Source organism: Cyprinodon tularosa, unplaced genomic scaffold (genome assembly GCF_016077235.1).
Source record: "Cyprinodon tularosa strain WSP-4 unplaced genomic scaffold, ASM1607723v1 ctg25, whole genome shotgun sequence".
NCBI lineage: Eukaryota > Metazoa > Chordata > Actinopteri > Cyprinodontiformes > Cyprinodontidae > Cyprinodon > Cyprinodon tularosa.
This window is the reverse complement of record NW_024038928.1, coordinates 619,299-632,398: the sequence shown is the minus strand read 5'-3', so window position 1 is coordinate 632,398 and position 13,100 is coordinate 619,299. Positions and strand designations below refer to the sequence as shown.

General features: G+C 42.2%; 1 protein-coding gene across 1 annotated transcript; it reads right to left on the bottom strand.

Moving 5' to 3' along the window:
- Positions 1-1,382: 1,382 nt before the first annotated feature.
- eif4a3 (eukaryotic translation initiation factor 4A3) lies at positions 1,383-13,100 on the bottom strand. The gene is made up of 12 exons (XM_038288287.1): positions 12,841-13,100; positions 10,391-10,463; positions 10,243-10,309; positions 10,054-10,116; positions 9,838-9,970; positions 7,703-7,783; positions 7,473-7,614; positions 5,403-5,541; positions 2,493-2,608; positions 2,278-2,385; positions 1,655-1,782; positions 1,383-1,535 (listed from the first exon to the last, which is right to left on the bottom strand). The coding sequence occupies exons 1-12, from the start codon at positions 12,992-12,994 to the stop codon at positions 1,519-1,521; spliced, it is 1,221 nt and encodes a 406-aa protein (XP_038144215.1). The 5' UTR covers positions 12,995-13,100; the 3' UTR covers positions 1,383-1,518.

Here is a 13,100-nt window from a genome sequence, read left to right as displayed (position 1 = left end):
AATTTTAAAGGCACACTATGCAACATTTTTCAGTTAATTAATGTGTTCTATAACGTTATGGATGATTAAATGAGTCATTTCAGGTTGAACAAAGGTATTCTCGGCCGCCCTGTTGGTCTGTGGGGGAAATACTGCACTTGCAACTGCAGGAGCACCGACCCGCACCCACAGGCTCAGAAGTCTCGTGAGAGTCAGTCTTGCTTTACGGCGAGAACTGCTACACCCCCCAGTTAAAAGCATTCTCGTTGCTAGCACAGTGGCGATCTTTGTGCAGTTATGCTACGTTCACGCAGCAAAAGCAGCAAAATCGCATCTGCTGCTTCATTTTTGCTGCTTGTACCAGTTAGTTCTGACGTGGCTGAAACAGCTTTGCCGCTCTGGCTGCGTGGTGCAAAAGTGTGTCTGACGCGCGTTGGGCGGAGCTTCACTATCCTTTCTCTGCCTTGCAGCTATATTTGCTGTGATCAGTGGGAATAAAGTAGTTTTAATATGTGTTTAAGTGAGAAAATACACCTGAAAACGTAATCAGTGCAGTCAGTTCATCCAGATTATTATCCTGCCTTCAATATTTTTTCTGTCGGAGCCGCTCAGACCCCCACATACCAGCGGTGCGCCGACAGTATGGATCCCTTCATCAGCAGCGGTTCACCGGGCAGCTGGTAGGTGTTTTTCATCTAAATAATCCAAACTGCATATTCTGCCGGCAGATTTCTGCATTTTAAGTTAATTTAGGCGTCAATAAAAGAGGATTGATCATCAGCGCTGTGTCTCTCTCCCTGCGTCAGATGCTTAGCCCGACGCGCTGCTTCAGCTGCTCAGACGTGCTGCGCCTGCAGCTCAAAACGCGCCGCTGGACCTTTTGCTGCGCCTTGACGCGCGTCAACCATTGACTTTGCATGTAAACTCGCTGCTTCTGTCGCGCCAGCTACGTCCTTTATCTTGTCAAAATGCCCATTTAGAAAACCAGTTTGAAAGAATAACAATGGTACGGAAGAGGATTAGGGCCACTGAAAAAAAAAAAAAAAAAAATTTCACTGATTTTTAAATTTTATTTCAGTTTAACATAGGAAAAAAGTCCGAATTCTGACTTTTTGTCAGAATTCAGTCAGAATTCTGAGATTAAAGTCAGAATTCTGACTTTTTTCCCCATGTTAAACTGAAATAAAATTAAAAAATCAGTGAACTTTTGTTTTTTTTTCAGTGGCCCTAATCCTCTTCCGTACAATGGGGGAAAAAAATAAAATTAAAATCAGTCCACCTACATGTACCTGCAATTACTACGTCCTTAGAGCCAGGGGGCGCCACTGCTTGTCTACTGCATGTTTCTTGCCATTGGGCTACATATGGTTTTCATGGAAACATGACAAAATTCAGTCAGCAGAATCATGAAACCAAAAAAACTTTATTTACAAAAACAGCTGACATTTTTACAGCCAACGCCCGCTGGACAGGTAAAACAAGAACCGAGGATCCATTAAAAAGAAAACAGAGGGGGGTCTGGGCTGTGATGTCATCAGGTCAGATCAGGTCGGCCACTGCAGAGAGAAAAAAAAAAACCCCAATTATGTTAATGTCGAAACAGTCAATCGCACCACGCCTAAGAAATCATGGTTGTCAAGGTAACAGAGCTGTTCTCCAAATGGTCAGCTCCTACCGTTCATGGGCATCTCATCGATCTGGGTGGAATAGTACTGCTCGATATCTCGCAGGATCCTGATGTCGTCGTTCTTCACGAAGTTGATGGCCACACCCTTCCTGCCGTAACGACCAGATCGACCAATCCTGGACAAACACAAGAAGTCGACTCATGTCAGGACACACATGGAGGTCATGTGACCAAAAACTTTCTGTTTTGAGTCTAAAACTTCTACAGGAACACAAATCCACCAGGCACAACATTATGACCACCAGCCAAAGGACAGCAAAATCAGCAGTAGATCTTTTCAGACTCCAATTATATAAAAAATAAATAAATAAAAAGAAATATAGTTCCTTTAAATACCAGCCCTGAGGACAATATGTTTATCTGCTTCGTGATCCAACAACAGAAGAGAGGTTCCATCTACCAGTGTTCATAATGCTGGTGAAGATTCTCAGTCATCCAGGTCTTTTGTCATTTCAAAAAAGTTAAAAAACAAACCACTGGACTTTGTTTTCCAAGTTTGAAGTTTTTTAAAACTTAGAAAACAAAGTCCAGTGGTTTGTTTGTTTTTACTTTTTTGGAACAGTTGTCATAATGTTCTGCCTGCTCACATCAGACCATGCGGTTGAACCTACCTGTGGATGTAAAGTTCTCTGTTGTTGGGCAGATCATAGTTGATGATGAGAGACACCTGAGGGACGTCCAGACCTCGAGCCCACACGTCTGTGGAGATCAGGACACGGCTAGAAGGCAGAAAGGAGGAAAGTCTCTGTGAGAGAGTCTCCAAACTCTTAAAGTCTTTGAGTCCATGTCCTTCTTCCAAGTCCTCGTGTGTCTTAGAATCTCTTACCTAGCTCCAGATCGGAACTCCTTCATGATGGACTCCCTCTCCTTCTGCGGCATGTCCCCATGCATCGAGGACACCGTGAAGTTGGCCTCCCTCATCTTCTCCGTCAGCCAGTCCACCTGAAACAGCGGACACGCTGACTACACTTCCCATGAGGCTTTGCGGCTGTTCTCAGAGCACCAGGGTGTAAAGCTATCATCCCGTCTATATGGGCTCTAACATCACCAGGGTTTGGTTGGAGACAAAATCTTGTAAAAATACTTAAAGCTTCCAGAAAAACACGTTTGTTGAAATGAGAAAAATATTTTCAACTAACACAATTAATCAGATTAATATTGATTACTGAAAAAATGGTGGACTAATTTGGTAATCGTATTGTTAAAGCTACAGTGTGTAATTTTCAGCGACATCTAGCGGTCAGACTGCAGACCGCAGCAACATGAACATCTCCCCCCCACCGCTTCTCCCCCCCAACAGTACGGCGAGCGTTACGGGACAAAATGTCTTCCACGACGTCCGCATCACCTACCTTCTCAAGTGATGAGGTTTGTTTACATAGATAATTTTACAGATAGTATTTCATTAGTCTGTGTAGGGTATAGATTTCATGTAGACTTAAACAACTTGCCGTAGTTACTTTCGAGCGTAATGGGCGATCTCGCGATCGCTAGTTTGTTGGCTCTGCGCTGCCGTAGCGCAAAGATGTCTGCCTCCATGGCTGCGAGACCCGCTCCTATGTAATTATAAATAATGAATTTTAAGGCAACGCAAATATTAAGGTTAAGAGGCTGAGCTCGTAGATGATGATAAATAACATAATTATGTATAATATATTACATTTCTGACTGTATATCCCTGTAATTATTACACACTGTAGCTTTAACTGAAGTAGACTCTAAAACGAGTCTTTTAGCTAACAATTCCCCTTAGAATAGTAATTTAACCAAAATTTTTTTTTAAAGTAAGATTTTTAATTTAAAGTCGTAGGGAAGCAGCTGTTTCAAACCGTTGCATTTCCAAAGTCTCCCGAGTGGTGCACGACTTTACACGAATGAATAAAGTAAATGTGATTGGTCGTTTATCAAGGGGGCGGGATTGTTGTGGCGGAAGGTTCGCAAGCAAGTTTGATTGTGGTCGGTGTCTCAGAAGCATCTTGCTAACCAGTTAGCAACTGGTTAGCAAGGGGGTCTGTTAATATGTAACTCCATGCGCGCCCATCTCACAGCTGATGTGAAAAACATGGGGAAACAAATTAACCCTGTGCTCGCTGTTCAACCGCTGGACATCGGTGTGAACCGGACCCAGCAGGTGCAGCAGAAGCAGCGAGTTTACATGCAAAGTCAATGGTTGACGCGCGTATAGGTGCAGCAAAAGGTCCTGCAGCGCGTTTTGAGCTGCAGGTGCAGCGCGTCGGGAGCGCGCCGCCAACGCGCTGCTGCTGCTCGAGATGGAAAAATTGAAGTTTTGCTGCTGGACGCGCCGCATCAACCAATCAGAGAAGCTGATCTGGGAGCTGACAGCGAGACAGACACAGCGCTCTGATGACATATGATATTAACGCCAATGAAACGGGCTGGGGAGATGATGAAAGGCAGGTGTATGTGAGGAGACCAGGTGCTTTTTTCCACGCATCACCATCGCTGCGTGCCCATCTCACAGCCGATGTGAAAAAAAAAGATGAATCAAATGAACGCTGTGCTCGGCGTTATCCCGGGGGGTCTGACAAAGGAGCTTCCACCGCTCGACATCGGTGTGAACCGGCCGTTCAAAGTAAGGCTGTGAGCGGCGTGGGAGCGATGGATGACAGACGGAGAGCACAGTTTCAGGATAAGTGGAAGGCAGCGCCGGGCAAGTTACGCCACCGTTTGCGGATGGATTGTTGATGCTTGGACTAACGTGTCTGCTGGCTCTATTGTTCAAGCTTTCGCAAAAGCCGGCATTATTTCTGAGGAGCCGCGCTGCACGGAAAGTGACTCTGACAGCGAAGAAGGGGAAACTGGCATGTCTGATTTAGCGCAGCTGTTTAATTCAGAAACAGAGGATGATGACTTTGATGGGTTTGATTAATACTTTGTAATAAATACATGAATAAAGCACAATCATACTCAGTTTTGCTCCCGCTCTATTTTTCTACCTGAAAACTTAATTCAACAGCCGCCTCTGGGCGCGTCTCCTCCTCTTCACCGCGGTGGCTGGCAGGTGTTTTTTCATCTAAATAATCTAAATCTTGCAGCTATATTTGCTGTGATCAGTGGGAATAAAGTAGTTTTAATATGTTTTTAAGTGAGAAAGGCCACCTGAAAACTTAATTGCAGTCAGTTCATCCAGATTATCTATTTCTGTCGGAGGCGCTCAGACCCCCACATACCAGCGGTACACCGACAGTAAATCCCTTCAACAGCAGCCTCACACGGTGGCTGGCAGGTGTTTTTCATCTAAATAATTTAAACTGCAGGCACCAGGATACCGGCAATAAAAGCGAACATATTCCGTCGGCAGGTTTCAGGATTTTAAGTTAATTTAGGAGTAATCACAGCGCTGTGTCATCTGCGATGTGTCTGTCTCATGGCCAGCACGCAGGTTTGATTAATTTGTAATAAATACATGAATAAAGCACAGTCATACTCAGTTTTGGGCCTGCTGTATTTTTAAAATACGCAGTAGAGCTATTTAAAGGTAGTAGAGGACATGTACCTGTATATAAAAAATGCGCCCTATAGTCCGGTGCGCCTTATGTGTGTGTTAAATACAGAAATGGGACACATAACTGAGACTGCGCCTTTTAGTACGGTGCGCCTTATGGTCGTGAAAATACGGTAGTCAGAATATAAAAGAAGAATCAGGTCAGGTAGGACTGCACAGCACAAACCAAGGGAGATCCAGCCTGAGATACATATGTGAGAGTGTACTGACCTTCCTCTTGGTGTTGCAGAAGATGACCGCCTGTGTGATGGTCAGAGTGTCGTACAGGTCACACAAAGTGTCAAACTTCCACTCCTCCCTCTCCACAGCAACAAAGAACTGCTTGATGCCCTCCAGAGTCAATTCATCACTGAGGGAGAGGAAGGAAGAAGCATCCAGTTGTTCATTTAATTCCTACATGTTCTTTATAAGCACTTAAATTCTTCCATTTGTGGATCAAAGTTTCTCTCCTGCACGTTTTTGCTCCTTTGTGTAGAACTCTGCAGCTGGAAGTCCAGAGTTTTGTTTTCTCTTGTAGAGCGGCTAAAAAAAACCATTAAGCTCTTGTAACTTGAAAACAACAGAGTAAAATAACACTGGTGATCTCTGGGTAAAAAATATGAACATAAACCTGCCACTAAGGCTACGTTCACATGGATCTGATCTTTTCACGGCTGCCTGAACAACACAGGTCCGATTTTTTCCAATCCGACCCAGGCCACTTGGCTATGTGGTCCTGGATCCGATACGAATCTGATCTTTTAAAATGCGACCTGTGTCTCAACGATCAGGTCACATTCATCCCACCTGAACGCCACACAGAAGCGGCAAGAGAAACAAACACCATGGCGGACAATGATGTGGAGAGCAGCATTTTTTTAACCATCTTGAAAAGATTGAGGTTTTAAGGTTCGGAAAGATGCGTTCCAGCACTACATTCGTGTTTACTGCCGTAAACTCGAAGCACGCTGGCTTGCGTCATTGCGTCCTCTAATGTGCATGCGGGACACTTAAGCTGTATGAATTAGGAATGGGTATCGGCAAAGAAGTCATGATTCGATTCGAATCACGATTCACATGCCACGATGCGATTCTATCACGGTGCATCGCGATACTTGAAATATTGCGATGCATTGCGATATTTTCACTGAACACTGTAAGAAAAAGATACAGCCCTTACCAGTGGCTGACTGGCTGGGTATGATCTGGATAGTGTCTTCAATTGAAACATAACTGAAAGCAACTGAATTCATACATAGCTGTATTTATTGAAACGACTTTTGGAGGTGTTGCCATGAAAACAAATACTGGACAGAAATATTACTATTACTGGCGTGGACACACTGACAAAAAGATCTTAGGATTCATTAAACTTAAAATAACTAAATAACGATAATCAGTGCTGTTTACATGGCCTCAGTGGTCCTTTTGCAAATTACGTGCATCATATCAATTTCGTTTTTACCTTCTTTGTTTTTAAAGCCTAAATGCATCCAAGCATCTGACTTGAAATGTGATGGAGCCGCGGGGCGAATTTTCTCAGTGTCTTCCATGTTTTGTTTACGAATGACTCGTCTCAGTATCCCGTGGCCGGAAAAGCTTGTGACACACAGCAGCGGGCGTCAACACATCCGCAGCACCATCTGCTGGACTGGTAGTTGTATTTCACTTGGTTTGGCTGATGTGCGCCAACCAATCATGTATTTTATTTGTTCATTTTTTTAAATTAAGAATCGATACTTGCCGTCAAGAATCGATGCAGTAGATCACAAAAATTAGAATCGCGATGCATCGATATGACGATTATTTTGCACACCCCTAGTATGAATGCAGTTCACACAGGAGATAACATACATGTCACATATATTTGGAAATGTGAACGGCAACGCAAAAAAATTTAATTTCATAAAAAAAAAACGGAATTGAGCATTAAAGCCTGCAGTGTGAACGTAGCCTAACAGTTAAAGATCCAAAGTTTGCAGTAAAATGTCCTGGTTGATAATAGTTGCTGTTAAAAAACACCGCTAACCAACTTCTCTTGCTTCTGCCTCTCTTCTTTTTCTTGCATGTTAAAAAGCAGAGATGCTAGAGTCGGGGATATCATCCAGCAGCCATGTTTACCAAGCTCTAACATTGCCCACAATGATTGATGGAGGCGATGAATTCATCTCTTCTCGACCTTAACTCATGTTTGTCTTTGTGACATGGTTCAAGTATTATTTTATCTTTTAAAATGTTTATCTTGGTTGTTAAAAAAAAATTAAAATAAGAGACTAGAATGGACTGTAGCTCTGTACTCACCGTTTGACCAGGATGCGGATGGGGTCGGTCATGAACTTGTTGGTCATTTCCAGGATTTCATGCGGTAGTGTGGCACTGATGAGAACCACTTGCGTTGCGGGAGGAAGGTACCGATAAACATCGTAGATCTGTTCCTTGAAACCTGAGCAGGACAGAGAGAGAGACGTCAGAGGACACACCTGAGGAGCCTCACCCGTCCTGGGCTCCCCCCTATATGGCCTCAGTCCCACCTTTGTTCAGCATCTCATCGGCTTCATCCAGAACCAGCATCTTGATGGCTCTGGTCCTCAGACTACGACGCCGGATCATGTCTTTAAGAGAAGAACAGATCAAATCAGAACTGTCACAGATGACATCACAAGGAGACTAAACCAGCTGTTGCTGAAACACAGTGAAAACATCCTGAGAGCAAAAGTTCTGTGGATGATTTGTCTGGCCGTCTACAAGCGCTTTTCCTTCAAAGTATCAGATTTAACTGGTTCTGTAACAGAACCGGTTCACTTTTCTTAACATGATCCAGTCATTGTTTGATCATCTTGTTTTAGAACTTAAGTTTGTGCAGAGAATCTCTAATTAGAACGCTCCACAGCTAATCTCTTATCAGAACCAGTTGCTAGAAAACTGGACCTTAACAGATAGTGTCAGCTCTACTAGAGGTACGTTAAAGGACCAACAGATTTGAGTCTAAAATGAAGGTTCTTGATCCAACAAGAAATAATGAGCTGTTAGCACAACTTTGACCCAGAGAATCAAGGTGTTTAGAGACTTATTCTGATGTTCTGATCCGACGACATCTCATCCTGGCTAAAGTGCTATTTTATGAACAATAAGTTTTCCTTTGTTTCTTTTAAGAATGGCTGATGTTCGGTATGACTCCACTTCAGCGTTCACTAGGGATGGGGATCGTTAATATTTATTGATATGGATACCTTTATTGATACTCCTTATCGATCCGAGTCTTTATCGATACTTTTCTGTTATTTGGCGGAAAGACGATGCGACAATATGTTTTAACAGATAGAAAGGAAGTGGGAAAAAAATTATTTGAAGAAATCTCCTATATTTTGAAGAAATGTCTTCTTTTGGTTTAAAAAAATATATACATTTTCACAATTGTTGGTTAATCTATTGTCTACTGTCACTTTTCATCATGTTTTTAGTGATTAGGAAAATATTTAGCAAATAAATAATTGTATTTTAAATTAAATGTAATTTTTAATAAATGTTGGCATCAGTAGTTTAATTATATATTCTAAAATAATTAGAGCAATATACAACTGTATTACTCATGTTTCTCGCCAAAAACTCAATTTCCCTTTTCTTTACGTTACACTTGAACGCATCATGATAACCTAATTGTCGTTTTACTGAGCCAATCTGAACAGAATCAGAATCGGGTTTATTGCCATTGTAAGTGAAGGAGTTCACAAACTAGGAATTTTTTTATGGTACAATCGTGCAACATGAAACATATAATATGGAACACATCATCACGCAGCACGTCTGAAACTTTATTTACTTTTCAAGCTAGCTAGCTTGTATGCTGCCGATTACAACACGGATTTCACAATTACTATTTTTAACTGACCGGACAAGCTACAAAGTCTGTGTGCGCGCTTACCAGAGGTACTCTGAGTGGATGATGGAAGACGGGCCCGACTGTGGTGCGGCTGCGGCAGCAGCAGCAGGAGGAGGAGTCTTTTCAACCCGGACAGTCGAAGGTACTGCATTTGGATCATTTATTTGATGCACAATACTAATGTGCTTGGCCATTGAGGTTGTGTTCCCCCCTTTACAAGAGATGATTTTGCAACATAAGTTGCATTTCGCTTCTTCTTTATCTTTGAGCTTGGTAAAATGAAGCCAAACTTTAGACCTTTTCGTCCGTTCAGCCATCCTCGAGTCGCGAGCAAAGTTAACTGCCAGACTTCACTTGTTTTACTTTTAATATCTGTTTGCTTACAATTTAATTCCAAAACATTGGTGTACATGCTGCAGTGATTGGGATTGATTAGATTTAAATGCTGTGACGCGACTCGAGACACACACAATTATGTTACAGGACCCCGGGAGAAAAAAAAAAAAAACGACCAGACTCGATAGTGGTATCGATAAGCCCAAACGTTATTGATTTTCGGGTTTTGAAAAAAGTGGAACCGGGTCCTCAATAGAACCGGGTTTTGATCCCCATCCCTAGTGTTCACCCTGGTACCAGGAGCCAGAACCAGGTCTCTCTCAGGTCTAGCTGAACATAACCAACTGATGCAGGGACAGCTAAAACTCCACCTTGACGCTGCCCTCGCCTTTCCCCATTTATGTGTGGTCGTGGACGTTGCTATGGAAAAGCAGATGGGCGCAGACTCACCAAAGACTCGTCCAGGGGTGCCGGACACCACGTGCTGGCCGTAGTCCAGTTTACGGATATCCTCCCCCACGTTGGTGCCCCCTATGCAGGAATGACACTGAACGTTCATGTAGTCTCCCAAAGCCAGCAGCACCTGCACCGGACAGACAAGCAACTAATCAGACACAGACAGACACCCACATGGTCCCGGTGGGATGGAGGAGGGTGAAGAGCTACCTTCTGAATCTGTCCCGCCAGCTCTCGGGTCGGAGCGAGAATCAAAGCCTGGGTCTCTCTCACCTGTAGAAAAACAAAACAGTCCTGGGTAATGAGCTGCTAACCAGGGCAGCAGGTTGGAAAACATTTTGCAGAAGGGCTGGATCCCCGAACAGGTTCTACACCTGAAGGTTCTGCAGCTTAACCCACCTGGATGTCCAGGCACTGGAGAACGGAGATACAGAATGTGGCTGTCTTTCCGGTTCCAGACTGAGACCTGCACAGATCAGAGAGCAGTTGTTAGTCGCTGTGATGTCAGGCGGCGACGATCTGAGGCGGGCTTCTATAGGCTGCTTACTGAGCGATGACATCGCGGCCCTTGATGATCTGCTTGATTGCTCTCTGCTGGATGGCAGAAGGCTTCTCAAAGCCTGGAACACAAAACTTCATCAGAACCTCAAACTGATCAGAGAGCAGAGACAGGTGACACTGAATCCATCATTACACTCCAGAGATATTTCAACAGCGCCTCAGCTTCTGGCTCGTTTGGAACATATTAGAGAAAGACAATTGAATAATAGAAGGAGAAGCTTTTTGTTTTAATGCACTTTGTGGAGCAAGGTTTGAACATTCCTCTGAGAGCAAACAGAACCAGAACCGAGTATCAATCTGCACTGATTAATGGATTAGACTAAAAACAAATCTAATCAGTTAGCAAGAGGCAAACAGACTGACGTCAGCCCGACATACCCTGTCTGTTAATGACAGTCTTACTTCTTTGTAAAATGGAATGAATTTGGTCCCCTTTTTTATTCAATAATCCTAACAGCCAAAAGGTTCCTGGTTTTTCTTATATCTTAAAAGTTAAAAAATGTGTAGGAAAACACTTTTTTTGTTTATTCAATAAGTATTCAACACAGCTGGAACAATATATAGTTATTAAAATGTAATGTACTATTTTTTAATTCAGCATATTGTAAAAACAAAAAACATTTAGCCCTTTGTGTTACTATAAGAACCTCTTAATACAAGAGAAAACTCTGGTCTTAAGCAAAATTCCTACTTATTTAATTGTTGCCTAAACTGTGAGGAAAAAGTCTTGATCTAGGACTCGATTTTCATAAATTAAAAAGTAGTTAATATGCAAAAAAATTTGTAATTATTATTAATAATAACAATAATAATTAAACTGTCAACGTTCCTGTTTCTTCGGGACATCTTTACTAAATACATTTTGTTTTAGCCCCCCCCTAAAAATGGAACAGACATTGTAGCTGCTTAGTCCCTTATACCCATTTCATTGCTGCCCCTCATCCCTTAAAATATTGTTTAAAGGGACTAGGGGTAAGACATGTGAAAGAGTACACAAGCATGTCAAGTTTTTTTTTAATGCTAAATGGTGATGAAGAGTTAAAAACCAAAATCTGGGGGCCGAATACGGCTTTTCTATGGACTCCCAGTTGGCTGGCTCCATTTTTCACCAGAACAGAAACACAACAGACCCAGAAAAAACAAGCATCAGTCCTTCTTAGCCTAACCATTTCCAGAGACTGATATGATACTTAATATTATATTACTGTCCTTTTCTTGATTGTTTAGGTGGAGTTAATGATCATTTACTTAATATTGTCTATATCAGCTATTATAAAGAGTACATTTTGCTGAGAGTAAAAAAAACAAATTTAATAGAAGATAACAGATGGATGCTGAGTTCAGCATAAAGTTTTATGTCATGAAGGATGCAGATGAGTTTGCTGATGTTTTGTAGCTCTCACACTGCAGTTTTATAAGCATTTAGAGCAGACTATTTAATATATCTAGACATATCTATATAGCTATATACATCCATCTATCTATCTATCCATCTATATATATATATATATATATATAAATCTCAACTCAACCTTTAATTATTTAGATTATTCAGATACATTTAGAACAATCAGGGTTGACCAAAGTGCTGTACAGATACCACAAGAAATAAGGTAATAACTAAAAAGCTAAGATACATAAACACAATGCAATACAATAGAAAAATTGAATAAAATAAGTAAAAAAAAAAAATATATATATATATATTTTTTTTTTTGCCAGATGTCCACTTAGACTTGATTAAAAGCCAGGGAGAAGAAGTGTGTTTTAGGGAGGATAGGCACCAAGGCTCTGGAACAACCTGCCCTGCCACATTCGATCTGCATATATATATATATATATATATATATATATATATATATATATATATATATATATATATATATATATATATGTGTGTGTGTGTGTGTGTGTGTGTGTGTGTGTGTGTGTGGTGCCAAGTGGTTGGTTCCACATTAGACATACATAACTGTTAAATAACTTTATAGCTAGTTTTATATTTATTCAGGAATGTTTTAATTAATCCTCCATCTAGAAAAAATGATCCCCGGGAAGAGAGCGGTCTGGTGAAAGGCCATGGCTGTCCCTCGTTTTCGTTTATAAAAACTTAACAAACCGGTTCTGTTCTGTCCTCGGAACTTTTACCGCCGCTTTTGGACCAAAAACGGATTCTTATCCGAACCTGTGTAAACGGCTGTTAGAGGCCGAACAGGAGCGGGTTACTCTGACAACATCCGGCCTCCTCCTCAAAAGCAACCAGAGTTTAATCATCTACTCCCTGAAGAGCATCTACATTAAATAGGACTTTAGTTAGTTATCTAGAGTGGAAGTCAGAGCTTTGATTAACCGAATATCAACCAAATCAATAAGGGAAGAGGGCTAGCATTAGCATCCAGAGCTAACTCACTAGGAGGCCGCAGGGAAGCCCGGACCTACCGTAGGCGTAGATCCCGCGGAGCAGGTCCTCCCGGAGCCCCATTGTGTCGAACGTGGGGGTGACGTCCACCTCCTCGCTGGTCTCAAACTCCACCTTGGTCATGTCCTCCTCCTTCAGGAGCCTCTTCCTGCCCTGTGTCCCGACAGAAGCCATCGTTTTCTGGGTTTCCGACCTGATAGATCTAGTTAGAATTACAAACCACCGCGCTGCTCAGATAACCGCTAACACCAACCCACGTGTCGCCGAAATGACGTAGCCA

Bases quoted from the DNA above. Each gene is read 5' to 3' on its own strand.
- eif4a3 (XM_038288287.1), bottom strand. From the start codon at position 12,994: ATGGCTTCTGTCGGGACACAGGGCAGGAAGAGGCTCCTGAAGGAGGAG. The intron at 7,784-9,837 runs GTGAGTCTGCGC...CTTCTCTTAAAG, and splicing joins CACCCCTGGACGAGTCTTTG to ACATGATCCGGCGTCGTAGT. The intron at 2,609-5,402 runs GTCAGTACACTC...CCGCTGTTTCAG, and splicing joins TCTGCAACACCAAGAGGAAG to GTGGACTGGCTGACGGAGAA.